Raw genomic sequence first — 18,665 nt, 5'->3', positions numbered from 1 at the left:
ATGCCCCTTCAGGTCTTCACACATCCTAAAAATCCAGTCAAACAAATCCACAGTACCATTCTGCTTCTCCAAAGATACAGGTGCTGTTGTAAGTGAGGCAGAAGCAGCTGGTGCTGTAAGACACTGGACCTTGTTAGGAGATATTTTGTTCTGATCAGGCTCCAGTTGGCTAGGCTCTGCTGAGGGCTGGGAATGGCTTAGGGAGACATAAAACTCTTCCAGTGACTTGGACAAAATAGCAGGATCTGGTGAATCTCCAGGAGAGGCTGGTGTCTGCAATCAAATATAAAACAGAGCAGAGAGCAAGATTAGTGCACCCACAATTCATCAACTGTCCTGATCACCATATAGTTAAGCATCCAGACATAGCTGGAAAGGAATTCTAGCCACTACGTTTCTTTTTTTTTTTTGGCCAATTGCACAAAATCAGGGCCAGAGAGCAGCACCTCCTCCACATTCTCCAAGGAGAGCAGCTGCTTATTGCAATGTACAAAATTCCATCTCGGCTTATGTCTTAGCAATATATTAATGGTCTGCTGTAAAAAACCCTCATAATTCTTGAGTGGAGAGATGCCCCAGGCACAGCAAGACTGGCAGTGACAGAGTGAGCACAAGGGAATTTGGACTGAGGTTGAGTGGGCTGCTCAGTCAATTTTTAGTTGAATAAAACCTTCGCTTCTAGTTTAAAGGTTCATCTAATTCACAGATCTGTACCGGGACTGATGTTTGTATTTACTAACTTACTGGAAAAGGGGATGATAGAAAGTTCTTGAAGTTTTTTCCTAACTATAAAGATGAGTTAATGCACTGGCACAGGCTACCTATGGGGGCTGCAGAATCCCCATCCTTGGAGGCTTTTAAGAACAGGTTAGACAAGCAATTGTCAAGGATGGTCTAGATATCCTTAATCCTGCCTCAGCGTGGCAGGATGGACTAGATGACCTTGAGATCCCTACATTTCTATGAACTGTAAAATGATAACATTTACAGTAGACACAAAATTGTTTAAGATAGTCAAGGCTAGACATAACTGTGGGGAGCTCCTGAAATAGTAAACAAACTAGGCAGCATATATATAGACAAAGGAAATTCAGCGTTGACAAATGCAAGGTAATGCACATCTGGAAAGAATAATTTGAACTAACCGACATTGCTGGGGTGCAAATTAACCAACCACTTGGGAAAGACATGGCCATTGATGTCAACAGCTCAATGGAAATCTCTGCTCAATATGCAGAAGTCAATGCATGAGAACAATCCACAGTGAACTGAGATAAAGCACAAAGGATAGAAACCCTCAGGCTCCAGGCACAAGCCAACTACTAACTGATGGGAGACTAGGAAGAATCTTCTCCTAGGGGAAGTTTTTTCCATAATTTTCCTTTACAGAGTTTCTTGTACCTTCTTCTTAAGTACCTGACAGGGATCACTGTCAGACAAGATACTGGACTAGATGGACTGTTCTGCTCCAGTAGGGAGATTCTTACGCTCCTAAAGCCACATGATCAGCTGTCTAATAGTTAGGTAGTTATATCTGAGTCAGTACATGAGGAACTCCACATTCTCACATCATCCATTTTGATCTCCTTCTCTTCTCCTCACCTCTGCTTGCACAAGCTAGGTTGTCTACTCTTCTCTCATTACCTTCGCGCCACTTTCCTCACCCCAACCTCTCTTTGCTCTCACAAAGCCTCACCCATCTCCACCCCATTTAGACCCACCTTTCCTACCCTCATTTCTTCCAGCTCTTCCCCTGATCCTCTCAAATCTGGTTTCTGATACCCCACTAGAACTGCTCTCATCATAGTCTAACTAACCACCTCTTCCTTGCAGTTAATGAGCTGTAGTAATGCACAAAAAACTTGTAGGTATTTGATCATTCCTGATCCCTCTGCTGCCTTCAACACTAGAACAATCTATGCCCCTCCACTATTCCCTCCTCTTGTACATCCCAAACTCTGCATTCATGTTAACTTATACCATTAGATAGTCATTATTTATTATCACCACCTAACTATCAGTGCTCACTTTGTGCTCCACATTCCACAAATGATCCTCCCCAACCTGACTATTAGGAGTCCTGACTTCAATCCCCTAACTCATCAAGCTGTCAGAGGCATTGGCAATATTGACTAAGCAGCTTCAAATAAATTCAGCCATAGACGTACTTTTAAAGTTGTTAACATAGGACCTGCTCCTCCTCCCACTGAAGTTAACTGCAAAACTCCCACTGAGTTCACGGATGCAAGATCGGGCTCAGTGTGAAACTACACTGAATAGATTCTACAGATTTCCCACCTACAGCAGCGCTGATCACACAAAGAGTATGCCAGGGGAAAAAACAAACAAACAACCAGGGAGTCATTCTGTGGAAGCTGACAAGCACTCTCCACTATCAGGCCCAAGCATTACACTAATATAAAGCTGCTGAGTCTGGATTGCTAACTACATTTATATAGTATAAAGATTCTTTTCTGGGTTCTTTCCTTGTCCTCTTACCCTTTATCATGCAGAGGACACTAAACTGGGAGGAGAGGTAGATACGTTGGAGGGTAGGGATAGGATACAGAGGGCCCTAGACAAATTAGAGGATTGGGCCAAAAGAAATCTGATGAGGTTCAACAAGGACAAGTGCGGAGTCCTGCACTTAGGACAGAAGAATCCCATGCACCGCTACAGACTAGGGACCAAATGGCTAGGCAACAGTTCTGCAGAAAAGGAGACGTTACAGTGGACAAGAAGCTGGATATGCGTCAACAGTGTGCCGTTGTTGCCAAGAAGGCCAATGGCATTTTGGGCTGTCTAAGTAGGGGCATTGACAGCAGATCGAGGGACGTGATCGTTCCCCTCTATTCGACATTAGATGAGGCCTCATCTAGAGTACTGTGTCCAGTTTTGGGCCCCACACTACAAGAAGGATGTGGATAAATTGGAAAATATCCAGCGGAGGGCAACAAAAATGATTAGGGGACTGGAACACATGACTTATGAGGAGAGGCTGAGGGAACTGGGATTGTTTAGTCTGTGGAAGAGAAGACCAACAAAAATATTTCCAGGAATATTAAAATAATTTAAAAACAAAATACGCCACTATTCCGGGCCAGAAAATGTTTGCTTACCTTCAGTTCCCTGGTGGGCTCCGGGACTTCTCCCAGTTCCAGTGTCTCCTGGATTGGATATTTTGACTTTTCAACTGCTGTCCTTGCCATGTTCACATGATCCAAAAATGGCCACACATCATCCCAAGTCTCTTCAGCAGCAGCAAAATGCCCTACCTAAGATACCCAGCAGAGTGGATGTGGAGAAGAGAGAAAGCGGGAAGGGGAGAAACATATGGAAAACCTGGCAAAAATTGCAACCAAGAGAGAAATAGCATTAAAGGATCAATTATATAATCCTCAATTGAGAGTGGACCTAAACCTCTCATTTTATTTCCAAACAAAATACTTTTCAGGCACATAAAAAACTTGAAATTGTGTTGGTGTAGGAGGCCAGCAAGAAAGGAGCCCTGAAATCACAGATCTGGACAAAATGGAGTATCCCTTCGTACACACTTCCGCTTTAGGGTGTTGGCCAGGTTTCCCCATTAAATCAGCATATGCAGCCTACTGTGCATCATGCACAAGATGTTTAATTCCCTTTAGGATGTCACCATGGGGCATCTGTCCATCTCCCTCCCTCCCCGAAAGATTACAAGTAACCTGTTGCAGCTGCTCTTTGCTTTGCAGGTTCTGATTTCTTCCTTCATGGCTGGAGGTCTGACTGGAAGATACCACAGTATCCAACTGCAAGGTGTCATGGCCAATACCAGTCTGCTTCTTTAAGGTTTGCAGAGGCAACCAATTTTCATCCCAGATGTCTGAGATCACAGACACCAGCTCTAGGTGTGGCATCTCCAGATGAGGACTTTCCTTTAAAAAAAACAACTAACTCAAGTTGATATTCTATGAGACTATGTGAAGAATCCAGAAGCCATTCAATAAAGGACAGAGAATGGAATTCATCTCTCCTTATCCTTGTCCATCTTTCCATTTTCTAAATACCTGCAGCCCCCTCTTATTTAGCCTCAGAAGAGGTTCGGTGAGGTTTGATAGTTACATTGGATACTGCTTAATAGCAATCCTAATTTTAACAACTTCCAGTTAATAGGAACATATGGCTAGGAACCAATCCCATCCCACTGACTTTAAAGTTAACGAGACTTGGATTTTGGCAACAGGCAGGTCTCTTATGGCAACTTTTTGACATGCCTTCCCTGGCTACAGACGCACAAGCCTGCCTGCGGCTGGGAGAGTAGGCTGCAGACAGGGCAGCAGCTGGGAGGGCCACTGCAGTCTGGATGCGAGGCTTTCCACAGTTGCCATTTATCTGAAGGTTGCTAGTAAGCAGAAGGAAGACTTGTGCAGCCAGAGAAGAATGCACTGGGACATGCTGAGCCTGTGCCCCTGGTGCCAGGCCAGGGTGCTCAGCATGTCCCAGTGCATCCTTCCCTGGCTGCAGCCCCACAGGTCTTCCTTCTGCTTCCTAGCAACCTTCAGATAAATGGCAACTTTTATAAACAACCACTCGGTTCCCAGTGAAATGGAATCTACTGTACTTTAAAATGGACAGAAAAGTCATTGCATGTCTAAGTCTGGAAGCTTTTAATACAGTACACACTAGCAGCACTGCCACAATACCATTCTTTGTCCTAAGATACGGAGTTCCAGCATGTGTGCCATTTGATCCTTTCTGTGGATGAGAGGAATACTCTGATGTACAGAATCTGGTTTCTTGGGAGATTCAATTCCACGGTTTTCTTTTGTTTGCATTTAAACAAAATGTATGCTAGTAAGTTAACACTTATTTGCTCAAGAGTATTCTTCTCCACTAACACTAGTTCATATTGTCATCCAGAAGCCTGCAAAATTTCATGCCAAAACTCTTCCTATCCTAATACCTCACCACCTATAGTATAAAGGTTAACAACGTTTGCAAACATCTCTTGAACAACATTTAAAGGTTGCAGTTTTATTACAGCAGTTTTAAATTGTCACCAACACTTGATTCCTCCGGGGAGCTCCTTTCTATGTCCTATTCTTCCTTACCCTTTATTGCAGGTATACATATTGCTAAATGCTTTTTGGAATTGCTTCTAATCCTACTGTCAGCAGCAAGTTGATAAAGGGACAGTTTCTCATCTCAACCTCAATTAAGTTATTCAGTATTGGAAAAAAAGCCAACCTCACCTGCATTTCCAGTTCTGGCTTTCTGGGCTCTCCGTTTGGACTTTCCTGGTAATTTTTGTAGTCTTTGCCTTGTGAGTCCCATGAAGTGAGAGAAGAATTCACAGAGCAGGCATGTTCTTGTACTCTTCCTTCAGGTTCTAAGCACATTGCATCCTTCTCGTCAACCCGAGATCTCTAGAAAGAGAATAGCAACTTTATTTCAGCTCACCTGTACATGCTTGTTTGGTTTTTTTAATTCTGATTTTAAAAGATTTATTGTATTTGACATAAGTTACCGTACAAAAATATAGAGAGACATCCACCCTGTGAACCAAGGACTCACCCATAACATATATTATTTCAAAAGAGCATGAGCAAAAGTAGTAAGGTACAGTACATATATGATATTTATATTGTGCAAGGTAATTAGCTATAAGATTCCAAATGCAGACACACTGCTCTCATTCTGCTTGAGAGCAGAGCATCATCATTTGTTATTTGTCTTATGGTATCACCTATAGGCCCCAATAAAGATGGGGGGGTCATTGTGCTAGGCACTGTGCACTGTGTTTAAAATAGAACACTTAGATTTTAGATTTGTTACACTAGTTTTAAATTAGTTATATTATGAGAGATATTAAAAAATGGTTCCTATAATACTCAGGTCAAGGAACAATGCAATATCTAAGCACCACATTTCAGGAAGGATGTGGACAAATTAATCATTTTTGTTGCTCTTCTCTGGACTTTCTCTAAAGATCAAGAAAACATGACCCCTGAGGGAAAATTGAAAACATTGGGTTTGTTTAGTCTGGAGAAGAGAAGACAGAGGGGACATGATAACAGTTTTTAAGTACATAAAAGGTTGTTACAAGGAGGGAGAAAAATTGTTCTCCTTAACCTTAGAGGATAGGACAAGATGCAACAGGCTTAAATTGCAGCAAGGGTGGTTTAGACATTAGGAAAAACTTCCTAACTGTCAGGGTAGTTAAGCACTGGAATAAATCGCTTAGGGAGGTTATGGAATATCCATCACTGGAGATTTTTAAGAGCAGGTTAGACAATTACCTGTCAGGTATGGTCTAGATCAGCATTTCTCAAACTAGGGTCCACTGAATGGGGTCCACGGGCCCTGCTGATCAACTCCTCCCCGACCCTCCCAGGAGCAGGGACAGGGTGCGCTCGGGGGAGGGGACGGAATCAAGTCCAGGGCTGCCAGCCCCGCTGATCAACTCCTCTCCCGCCCTCCCAGTGCCTCCTGCACACCGTAGAACAGCTGTTCCCCGGTGTGCAGGAGGAGCTAGGAGCGAGGGGGAGGAGTGGGGACGGGGCACGCTCGGGGGAGGGGGTGGGAAGAGGGGGGGCAGGAGTGGAGCGGGGGCGGGAAAAGGCGGGGTAGGGTTGGGGCCTTGGGGGAAGGGGTGAAGTGGGGGCAGGGCCTGGGGCTGACCAGGGAACTTGGGGGTTTGCAAAAATTTTTAAATCAAAATGGGGGTCCTCAGGTTGCTAAAGTTTGAGAACCGCTGGTCTAGATAATACTTAGTTCTGCCATGAGTGCAGGGGACTGGACTAGATGACCTCTTGAGGTCCCTTCCAGTCCTACGATTCTATGATCTACTCAAAAGGTGCTCAGATGCCCTGATAAAGTGTGCCACAGAAAAGCCTGTAAGAAAGAAATAAGAAAAGAGCAGACAAAATTGGTTAATAAATATTTCACCACTGTGTGGCCTAGTGGATTGAGAGCCCTGGACTGGGATTCAGGACACTGATTCTATCCTGGCTCTGCCACTGGCCTGCTGGGTGACAGACAAGTCGCTGGCCCTCTGTGCCTCAGTTCCCCCTTTTCAAAATAGGACAACAATGCTTTCTTTTTTGTAAAGTACTTGGAGGTCAAATGACGAAAAGTGCTATATAAGAGCTAAATATTATGATGAAGGGGTTTTTTTTGGAGTGGAACAATAGTTATGTAAGACCAACTTGTCCCCATGCCCAAAAATTGGTTTTCATGGGGTTTTTTAATAAACTAAATTTAGGATGAACAAGCCAAATTTTAATAGCAATAAGCCATGCCAGGGTGTTTATTAGGTGGCTTATGGTGTGCTTCTCTGATGGCTGAATGCTACACACTCAAAAATGCAATTCATGCTGCTCCACTGCAACTGCACATGAACAGATAAGAGGAAAGCAAGTAAAGACACAGGAGATGAGAAAGGGAAAAGTCTGAAGTCAAGGCTGATTCCAAGATACAATATGTGAACTCAATGCCAAGTAAAGGTCTGAGTTCAAAGAGTAAGTAGAACAGGAGTCTCAGAGCAAAGAGGACTCTATATCTAGAAGTTTAGGGAGTACCCAAGAGCTGTCAAGAGACCAGACAAGCAGGCAGGAAAATAAAAGATGAGGGCAAGCATGAGGAGATCTATTTGTGTCCCATCTGAAACATTTTTATTCTTATGGCACCTGTTTGCTTTTTTATACTACAGGGTTAAAACATAGTGTACCAACCCGCCAGAGTCTCCCAACACAACAGCTGTTTTTAATCTTGTATTAGACACAGAAGAGCTAAAAACCTCCCACCTGGGCATATGGTTCACTCTCATTCAGCTCCGGATTCACTGCCCTGCTGGCTTCATAGAAAGATTCCTGTTCCTGTAAGGGAAGGTCTGGCCCCGACGATTCATCATTCTCCTGCTTCGGACTGGGCTGCAGGTACAAGACTGAGGGGTTCAGTTCTATGAACCCCTGTTAAAAATAAACAGTATAGTAAAGTCAATAAAGTGTGTTGTAAGTAACAGAAAAAGAAGAAAAAAAAAAACTAGAGCAAGATTTTGAAATGGTTTTCAAACTGCAGCAACCTGCTACCCAACTGAGCGGGAGTTGGGTTGGGAGCCATCTAGATGCTGGCAGAGTCTGCCTTGTTGCAAAAGTTAAAATGGTTTTCCACAGTGACAAAACTATTCATCAAATGATACCTGGACATAGCACATGCCAAAATGGCAAGACTGCTTGCCACAAGATTTACTGTTCAGCCTACGTATTAAAGCAAAGGACACAAGGCCCCTGGGTTCTGCCTGTTACCGACATTTGAAACCGTGGGATTTTGTTTATAGTTCTTGGTAAAACAGTGCTGACTCTCACTTTCAAATCACGGTGTTGGCCATTCTTAGTTATATTAAATTATACATTTTTACAGCACTGTTTAACAGCCTAGGCCCCTTTCTAAACTATAATCTGGTGCTGGAGCATAATCCATTTAGTGTGACACTGTAGCATAATCCACTGTACACTTACCAGGAAAAAAATAAATCACACTAGCATCTTTATACCTAAACTCAGTATGCTGTAACTGGGTTTTTGTGGTCAGTGCAGACAAGGTTGGAGATTTACCTCTTGTAATTCACCTTGTGCTTCAAACAAATAAGCTAATTACAACTAATCACCTGAGACTGAGATTTCCAGAGCAAAAGTACCAAAACTGCATAACAGTTTGAGTTCTTTCATTAACAAAAATAAACACAAAAGCAGACGACTTCCAAGCAGACTTGAAACTAGACAGTAAAACCTCATCAATTTCAGAGAGATAGAACTAAATGTTTTAGTTCATTTTCTGAGCAAATCTTGTGCTGTTAAAAATGATGGACTGACAGAACTGGCGAGAGCCAGGAATAGAAAAAGCAAGTATCCTATAGGCAGTTGCACCTGTATACCTTAATCCTGCCCTGTAACACAGGCTCTTCACTGCTATCCCAGTTCTGGACTGCTATTGAGAATGTCTACATTTCTCAAACTTTTTTTGCATATTTATATAAGGTCCCTATCAACACTACTTGAATAAACAATAAATGATAATAAAATATCCACATTAAGAATCTCCTAAATCCATGTTAGCAAATGTTACCAAAGAATCCTCTCTGTAACATTGATGGAGCCATAGCAGCTTTCTGAACAGCAGCACAGCAGAGATGAAAGCACACATGAACCTTGCAGCATTACACAGTGGTGGTTAGGTGATGAAGTTCAAATGTCTAATTGTGCTCAGGTTGTGAAAACCTGTTTCTTAAGATAAATGTGAACTTAAGCTTTATGAGATAAAGGACTATTGTATTAGTATACTGGACTCTTCTCCCTGGGATGAGTGAAATTTTAAGGTGCACTGGAAGTTCCTGTTGCATTTATTTTGTTAAGAGTAAATTTTCCATGTTACATAATCCAAATTCCCACCATATTACAGCCCCTTCCTTGAACAGTCTTGCTCAAACTCGCCACCTCTGCCCTTCTTCACCTTGGAGAGAATATTTTCTCTGCAAATGACAGCATGGCCCTCTGCTCTCAAGACCTGATGGATGTAGATATCTTCATCAGAGGTAGTGTCACACAGGAAGAGGTGAAGAATACCGTTCACATATTCATCCACCACTCCCACCAGTGGCTTCAGGTTACACAGCTTCCAGAACTGTAGAATGGCATTGGTAGTCCAATGCCCCTTGAAGAAAGGGGGATAAACAGGTTACTACAAAATAGCCCACTGGCACCTATATGATGCTTATTCTCATTCCTAGAAAGTTTGCTGTGGATGCAAAGGGTGAAGGCAAGCTAGATTCAGGGGCACAACTGGGCAAGGTTTAGCTGAAGTAAGTGTAATAAGGGTGTACCACACAGACAAATGCACCAAACTGAACCTGACAAGATGACCAACACTCAATTAAGTTTAACTACTCAAAATGTAAAAAGGCTGCAGAGCTGGAGTTATTACTGGGAAGCGACGTGCACTCTAAGCTCTTATTTTTCCAATGACTGACAAACTGTGTGCCCAGCTCCTGAAGTTTTATCAGGAGTCTTCCAATACATGGTGATTTGTTGCAAGCCTCAGCTCCCGGAGTCACGTGATTAAAGGAGAATTTCAGCTTTCATTTATAAAAAAAGTTTCTAGCCCTTATGGTTCTGAAGAAAAGCTTGAAAATGTGAACCTAAATGCTCAGAATGTGAAGGAAATAAAAAGAACCCAAAAATGTATTATTGGTAGAAAGCCTTTCCTCCCTTTGGAGTTCTTTCACATACTTCTCACCCCAGACAGATTTTTTTGTTCTGAGAAAGTCTGATGGAAATTTATTCATCTATTTTGAAGTTAGAGTGGAAAGGAAACCAGGGATCCTGCTATAAGGGGTGATGGGCTGACTCTAAAGAGGGTCCTGGCCAGTCCCGCCTTGTGAAGGAAGTTTTGACTAACATGGGTCACTCAAGTAAAGCAAATATTTAAAGCAGAGAAAACTGGGCTGGATTTCCCAAGGCTCCACAAGGGTCACAGAGCACTCAGGGCAGAGGAGAAAGCTTATTCACTGGCATAATGAATACCTCTACAGGAGCTGTCCATTTGTAGACAGAATGCAAACCAGCATGTTATGAATATTCAGAAAGGGAACAATGATAGGTTGACAGACAACAGCAAAACTCCCATGAACTTTGGTGGGAATCAGATCAGGCCCAGAGAATGTCAACATCAATATTACTCAGTTTATTTCAAGTAGGCAAGAGGCCAATGTCTACTGCATAGTCCCATTATATATAAATAGGTGAAAAACTGTCTGTGGATACATACCCCTATGGGTTTCACCCATGCCAAGGAACAAGGGATAGCTTGGGCAGGAAGTTTCGAATAGCAGCACCTGCAACAGGAATCAAATCCATCATTTCATCACACACCAAGAGTTAAAAATATGGATGGTACAAGTTTCCATGAGTCATATAGCCTCTTGATCTTCAATTCCAACAGCCACCTCATAGTTGTATTTTTTTAAATTAATGTTTTATGCTTGTGAAAGACGTCCGATGAACAGCTCTGGCAACCAACATCCTGCATCCAAAGAATGGGTACAGCACAGAAAACAGCAGTGCCAGTTCCCCCATACTGCCCCATGCCAAATGTCTCTCACCCCTGCAACTCATTAAACAAAGACCAATGCTTATGACTTTTGGTTCAATCAGTGTCAAAGCCCCCATGTAGAGAGGTAGATGAGACAGGAGAACAGACTAAACAGTGTGGAGGCTAGGAAAGGAGGGAGATGAAAAAAGCTCTCTTCCCTCCACTCCAGCCAACTCAAGGTAAGGACAACTGATGCTTTATGTTCATCCCAGAATAAATGACAACTCCAAATATGTCTAGAAAACACTGTGAAATCTATTGACAGTGTTTATGCAGCTTTCCCCAAAGGGAGTGAAGGTGGGGCAAGCTCCAGGAGAGAAGGTAATGTTTGGCAGCACTTAGCCAAAATACCGCAATTAACTTACTTGAGGAATCTCAGGCAAGACTTCTGCACAGTCCGCAGATTTCCAAAGTCTGGGAAGAACACCTCCACCTCCTGTTCGCTGAGCACCTGGTGGATGATGACTCGGTACCACCATTTGTCCTCCGAAATCCTAACACAGCAAAGATGGCCAGGCTGGACCAAGACCTCCGGCATGACATAACGGTCAGAAACATTTTTATTTGAATAGCATCGTCTGCAAGACACCATAGAAAAAGGTCATGCCCAGCAGGAAGCAGTACAGACAGAACTGCATAGGTGCTTCAGTACAGCATTGCTTTCTTGTTTTCCTTTAAACCTCTCTTTGATATGAACTTTCAAGGAGCCTTATGGTAAAACATCAGAGCTAAGAACAGTTTTTAAAGTTAACGTAAGATCTAGGAAAGGCAATGCAGAGGAAGATCTTCCTTAACAGTGAAGGTGACCCTTCCATATCATGCTCTTATACCACATGGGTAGAGTACACTTGTACTTTAAACATTTACGATGAACACAGCCAAATTCAAAGGCTCAGAGTATAAAAGCACACACAGGGATTTTATTCGCCTTCCAGCAAATACAGTAGGTGCAGCTGTGACACACTGTACTTCAGAGTAGCACCCTGCAATCCCCATATTCATCAATGGTATATGGTTGTGGTATTTCATACAAAGAGTGCCTTGCAAGGTATCATATGATAGGTCATGATCTGCTGAAACTCATTGTTCCGTCAAAATATGTATATCATTATGTACGATGTTATAAGATTTTGCTATATGGTTGTTATTGAAAGGTGTAATGAGTTTGGGATACACCCACTGCTAACTTTCCAATGACAACAGGGATGGTGACCCACACCCAGATGGGCATTAAATGACCCTGATCAGCAGGGGAATTGTAAACAAGAGATTTACAGTTCTGTAAGAGACCGTTGCGCAAGCACCACACAATCGGGATTGCTCAACCCTGAATCAGCAAGGCCCACCAGAACATGCCTGGGCCAATATCTTTCCAGGGACATAGACTGAGAGTATAAAATAAGGGACAGTGGCATCATCAGACCATCTCTCGTCCCTCACCTACGCTGAAGGGCAACGAGAGAAAGACTTGGAACTGAGGAGATTAATCTCAGGCTGGGAAGGAAATTGTGCTTAAGAATTAAGAACTGTAACCTGCCTATAACATCCAGTGAGATGAGAAAAACTGCTTCAATTCTTGCTTAGTCTAAAAGTTTAGGATTTAGAATGTGTGTTGATCTTTTGTTTTCTTAAGGTAACTATCTCTGATCTTTATGCCTACCACTTATAATTAGGGCTATGATTATATCACGGAATCCATGACTTCCAGAGACCTCCGTGACATTTTCTGTCCCAGGGCTGGACTACGGTCAGCAGGCAGCCCCACAGCTCTCAGTTCCTGCGGGCAGAGGCCCCCAAGCAGCTCCTAGCTGCTGGGCAGCAGGGGTCCCCCAGAGCTCCAACTCCCCATGGGCAGCTGGGCTCCCCACAACGGAGGAGGGCAGGGGGACCCCACAGCAGCCCAACCACGGCGAGTGGCAGGAGCCCCCCCGACAGCAGCCCAGCTGAGGGAGGCAGACAGAGCCCCCCACAGCTGCCCAGCCATCAGGGTGGCGATTGGTCCCCGCAGCTGCCCAGCTGCTGTGGGTGCTGGACCCTTCTCACTCCCCGTTTTATCCGTGATTTTTACTAAAAATATCTCTGACATGTCATGGACTTCCGTAAATTTTTATTACCTGTGACCTGTCCATAATTTTTACTAAATATCTCTGACAAAATCTGAGCCCTACTTAAAATCACTTAAAAAAAAATCTTTCTGTAGTGAATAAACTTATTTTAATGTTTTATCCTTACTAGTGAGTCTGTCCAAAGTGCTTGGGGAATCTGCTCAGATTACAAAGGCTGGTGCATATCTACTTTCCTTTGATGATGAAGTGGCAAACTAATTACTGAGCTTGCACTGTTCAAGAGAAGGCCTTGAGCAGTGCAAGACGGTATATATCTGGGGTGCAAGGCTGGGGACTTGGGAGATTTGCTGGTGTTTCTCTGTGTATAGTTTATGAGTTGCATGAATGCTCTTCACACCGCTTAGCTGGATGTGCCTCTGCATGCTGATGGCTGAGTGATAACAGTACCTGGAGGGGTTTGCTGCTTGTCACTGGCAAAGCATTGAGAGAACAAGCCCAGGCTGGAGAGTTAAAGGGGCCAGTGATCCCACTTTTCCAGGTTGCTCACACAGGCGTAGTAAAAAAGTATATGTAAAAAGTATAGTTAGAGCTGTGTTACAGAGTTCAGTTTTAACAGAAGCTGTCAACCTTTATTTTGTTGAAATCTCATTGAAATGGGAAAAAAAAAAATCAGAATCCAAACTGAGCACTATTTGAATTTTTCATAGTGGTTCAATGAAGAATGAATAGAGAGAATTATAAGCATTTAAAAGGTTTCAGAGTAGCAGCCGTGTTAGTCTGTATTCGCAAAAAGAAAAGGAGTATTTGTGGCACCTTAGAGACTAACAAATTCAAATAAATTTGTTAGTCTCTAAGGTGCCACAAGCATTTAAAGTAATCCTATTTGGCAATTTTTCATTAATATTATCTCACTTTTTTGGTACCCCTTCTGCAAGAAATTTAACACATTCTGGGAGTTGTCCTTTGGTCACTTTGCTCTTACTCATGCATTAATTCCTAGAATATGAATTATGCATCAGTAGTGATGCTAGAGAGCATTTCATAACTATCCCTAAAAGCAATACGTACCCCAATCATAACAAGCTTTTACTTTAACACAAAACCTTTAGATAATGACCTTCCCAAATACATGGAAAGCATGACAGTCAGATGTGCAAGTTTGATGAAGCTGGGGTAAGTAGTGCTTTTTGGTATCTGTTGGAGATGGACGTGAAAGCCTTAAGGAGTCCTATATCAACAGTACTGTAGGCAACACGAAGGTGCAAAGGAATGCATAAGTCCTTTGCCATAACTATTTATTTCCATGCTTTTCAATTTGGGTGGATGAAGTGTGTCCTGCTGCAGGCTTAACTGCCACCAAACATAGTTCTTGTTTTCCAGTTATAGAGGGATGAGTAAGCACTATGCATACATGAACGAGTAGAGTGCATGAACATCTGCACCAACATACCCAAGCCAGTACCAACCACAACAGCAAGCTGGGTGCCCTGCTCTCTCAGCAGCATAGCACATGCATACACATTCTCATGGAGAATCTGCACAACAGGCCACAGCACAAAGCTGATGCAACGCTTTCTCACCTCATCTCAATCATCATATCCTCCAGCATCTCAGATGTTTCCCTGCTACATATCCGGATGTAGAACTGGTTAGGAGAGATTATGTACTCCACAAAGACACCCACTAGCATGCTACTGTCCAGTGCAGGGAGACAATAAAGGCTTCTGTCCTGAATAGCATCAGGGGGGATCTCGGGTTCTGCTATCTCCCGGGCTAGCTGTAGCTCCTCCACATCCAGATACTGCAGAGACAAGAAAAGGAGTAAAAGGAACTGGTGCTCAGACAGATGGTTAAATGCTGGTGCTGTGGGTGCATTGAACAAGGACAAGCAACCACCCCATTAAGATAAAACCCAGTGCTGGTGGGGCTTGTCCTAATGCCTAATGGAAAGGATTCTAAGTGGCACTGTACAGCCTAAGTCCAGTGCTTAATTTGTAATGACAGAGGTACTGGAGCTTGTGCTCAAGTGATATTTTTACTTTCATAACTGATGTGGCAAGCCCAGAGGTGCCAGGGCTTTGAACTGCAAAGCATACAGGTGCGAGGGCTCAGCCCTGGCACAAATTAAGCACTGCTTAAGTCCCATTCCAATGCCCTGCCTCTTAAGTTCTTCACACAACCAGGGCTGGCAGATTTAATTGGGGTGGTTCAGACCCACAATAAAAGGGGAAGGAGTGCCTGACTTACCCACAGCAAATATTCCAATTAAACATTGGGTCTGACTGGCTCAGCAGAGGAGATCATCTGCCAGCAGAAGCGTTCTCTGGAAACAGGGAAATTCTAAGGACTCTCTCTGGGATGTGCTACACCCACCAAGGAAGGAAATGGGGAAGAGACAGAAACAGATACCTCACCCCAGATTTGAGAGTGACCTCTGAGTTTTCATCATGAAAACTTAGAGGCAACCCCAGAAGGGAGAAAGCCAGTCCCTTCCATGAGAGGACTTGACTGAAAAGGTGAACTAAATCTTTTTTGGTTTCATTTAGTTTTCTGGGTGTATGCAATAGCCTGAAGGCAGTGCTTTCTGCTGCCCTACAGAGATTCAGACTCCATCCGTGTACACTGCTTCTTGTGCCAGCAAGGAGAGTGTGTGCCACAGAAGTAACATCAGGACATGGAGGGTTGAGGCAAGGAAGAAAGAAGGAGAAAGGCACCTCACCTCACCTGGTAGCCATCCCTACTAGACAATGCAGAAGCAACGCAGATGAGCTCAAAAGATTGCATGATCAATTACCACAGGTGAAAACTGCATTGTGGGAGTAAGGTACTTAACAGAATGAACAGATTCATAAATATTAAGGCTAGAAGGGACCATTATGATAATCTAATCTGACCTCCTGCATAACTAGGGCCTTACCAAATTCACAGTCCATTTTGGTCAATTTCATGGTCAGAGGATTTTAAAATTTGTAAATTTCATTATTTCAGCTATTTAAATTTCAGTGTTGTAATTGTAGGGGTCCTGACCCAAAAAGGAGTTGGGTGGGGGGTGCGGGGGAGGTTGCAGTACTGCTACCCTTACTTCCATGTTGCTGCTGGCAGTGGCCCTGCCTTGGGCAGCTGGAGAGTGGTGGCTGCTGGCTGGGAGCCCAGCTCTGAAGGCAGAGCTGCTGGCAGAAGCAGCACAGAAGTAAGGATGGCACAGTATGGTATTGCCACCTTTACTTCTGTGCTGCTGCTGGCTGGGAGCTGCCTTCAGAGCTGGGCACCTGGCCAACAGCTGCCACTCTCCTGCCACCCCGCTCTGAAGGCGGCACAGAAGTAAAGGTGGCAATACCGTGAACCGCCTAAAATAACCTTGCGACCCCCCCCCCCGCAACTCCCTTTTGGGTCAGGACCCCCAATTTGAAAAACACTGGTCTCCCCCATGAAAGCTGAGTAGTATAGGGTAAAATCACACAAAAAGACCAGATTTCATGGTCCGTGATGCGTTTTTCATGGCTGTGAATTGGGTAAGGCCAGAGAACATAACAGGCCACAGAACCTCACCCAGTATTCTCTGCATCAAGCCAATAGGCTATAACTCAATAAGAAGCTATCTTTTAGGAAAATATCCAATCTCAATTTGAAAACTTCAAGTGATCGAGAATCCACAATGTCCATAGGTAAGATGGCTTTGGATAGGCTGGATACAGATGCAGAAAGATTCCAGTGGCTCTGCAAGGCTGAGTCTGGCTACAGTACACTCTTGAAGGGATATTTAAATTCCCAGCAGCCAGCTACACTAATCACAGCTTCCAAACCTAAAATGCACCCCCTGGTCATTATATTACTGAAGGCCACTCACTGGTTTCACCATTTCTTTTACCACATTGAATGCTCTGCTTTTTTTCAGGTCCAGATCCTCAGAGTTCTCAGAACAGAAATCCCAGCTGGAGACCTTGAGCTCAACAGCACCTAGTGAAGATGTCAAAGAATCAGACTGACAGATCTCATCCTTTGATTGCTCAACTAATGGAATCAAATGTGCTCGGTTAGAAGATGAAATTCACACATCTTAAAAGCCAGAGCTGTTACCTTCCAAGGCTCTGTCTACATTCAGGAAATTTACCTTTGCTTTTACTCCAGTGCAAATACGTTGCACTGATGTAAAGCAGGGTTTACACAAGCGTGACTTAACCCAATGAAGAAATTGCCCCGGTGTAACTACATCAAGATAATTACACTTGCACAAATTCCCAATGTATAGTCACCATACTGCTGTAAAATGGGGCTTACAATGCCACACCTTATGCTGCTAAGTCACACTACACTGATGTAAATGTCTTTAGTGTAGATGGGGCCCTAAGAAAGGAAGGAGAATACATCTATTTGGGCTTCAGAAAGCAGTAAGGAAAAGAACTGATGTACATCAAGATACAAAAGCAGAAACACAAATTCATTCCTTGCCCAGTGGTACATGCTACAAAACTCATTGATAAAAACTTCCCTCCTCAACTCACAACAAAAAGGCTTCAAAAATACCTGCATTAAAGTATAATCTGCAAGATGCCGACAAACCAAGCTTCCCTCCATAGAGAAGGGAAGGAAAAGCAGATGATTTGCCTTCACAATTCAAATGGACAGCACGCCACACACTTGCAACTGCTGTGAGGCTGGTCACAGATTCCAATACTTGCAGCAGAATCGAATCTTTTTTTTTTTTTTAAATGAAAAAGAGCTAGCCTTTATTGTGAAAATACTCTTTAGCAATGAATCTAAGCTATTCTGTCTTCTCGACAGCCTCAAACAGTAATTCAAAGACAGATGTGAAATCTTCCCATTCATCTCGACTGGTTTTTAACTTTGAATATAAATGTCAAATCTAACAGTTTCACTCAGGCTTGACAAATCCACCCACCAGTGGTAAGAAATGAGCAAAGCTCCCAGTGTATAATGCTGAATCGTGCTCTGAACGCTACTCTGTTTAGACCAAGGTGATGAATTGCACGATGAGACTTGTAGACTCCGCTTCTCTTTTACAGATCCCATTTTTAAGGGGCCCTGCTGTAGGTCTTTGTGGGTAACATCTGTCCCACCAGCAGTATTTTGGTCACTCCTGCCCTACAGCGAAACATGGACATATAAACCTCACTTACCATCCGCTAAGCACTTGGATTCAAGATCAAAGACCAGCCAATCTTGTTCTCCTTCCTTGCGCTCAACGTGGAGAATATCATTAAGGGCCCCAACAAACTCCATCACATTTAAGAACCCCAGCTCCTTCACTGATAGCTTCTCTTTAAAATGTGCCTGTTGCCAGAAAAGAAGAGTTTTAAAGGTATATTCAACTGCCCCCCCCCCTTTTTTTTTAAAACTGCGACCACACCTGCAGAGCAGACAACAATAAAAACTTAAAGAACTAAAGAACTTGGCAAGCATAATTTGCAAGAGGGGTTTAAGTGCCCCTGCAGCAGTGAGTGGGTTAACATCCAC

At 43.4% G+C, this 18,665-nt stretch overlaps 1 protein-coding gene across 1 annotated transcript in view; it reads right to left on the bottom strand.

Moving 5' to 3' along the window:
• Positions 1–18,665, bottom strand: part of TDRD5 (tudor domain containing 5) — a 33,584-nt gene that overhangs the window by 1,355 nt on the left and 13,564 nt on the right. Inside the window, exons 8-18 of the mRNA XM_074962185.1 lie at positions 18,329–18,482; positions 17,038–17,147; positions 14,771–14,991; positions 11,490–11,702; positions 10,801–10,867; positions 9,487–9,687; positions 7,782–7,946; positions 5,229–5,402; positions 3,702–3,911; positions 3,120–3,275; positions 57–273 (exon numbers count right to left, since the gene is read on the bottom strand). Of these exons, the coding sequence (XP_074818286.1) occupies positions 57–273; positions 3,120–3,275; positions 3,702–3,911; positions 5,229–5,402; positions 7,782–7,946; positions 9,487–9,687; positions 10,801–10,867; positions 11,490–11,702; positions 14,771–14,991; positions 17,038–17,147; positions 18,329–18,482 (1,888 nt within the window). The remainder of the gene's footprint in view (positions 1–56; positions 274–3,119; positions 3,276–3,701; positions 3,912–5,228; positions 5,403–7,781; positions 7,947–9,486; positions 9,688–10,800; positions 10,868–11,489; positions 11,703–14,770; positions 14,992–17,037; positions 17,148–18,328; positions 18,483–18,665) is intronic.

Source organism: Natator depressus, chromosome 8, assembly GCF_965152275.1.
Source record: "Natator depressus isolate rNatDep1 chromosome 8, rNatDep2.hap1, whole genome shotgun sequence".
In the NCBI taxonomy this organism is placed as follows: Eukaryota; Metazoa; Chordata; order Testudines; family Cheloniidae; genus Natator; species Natator depressus.
This window is presented reverse-complemented; position numbering and strand designations above follow the sequence as displayed.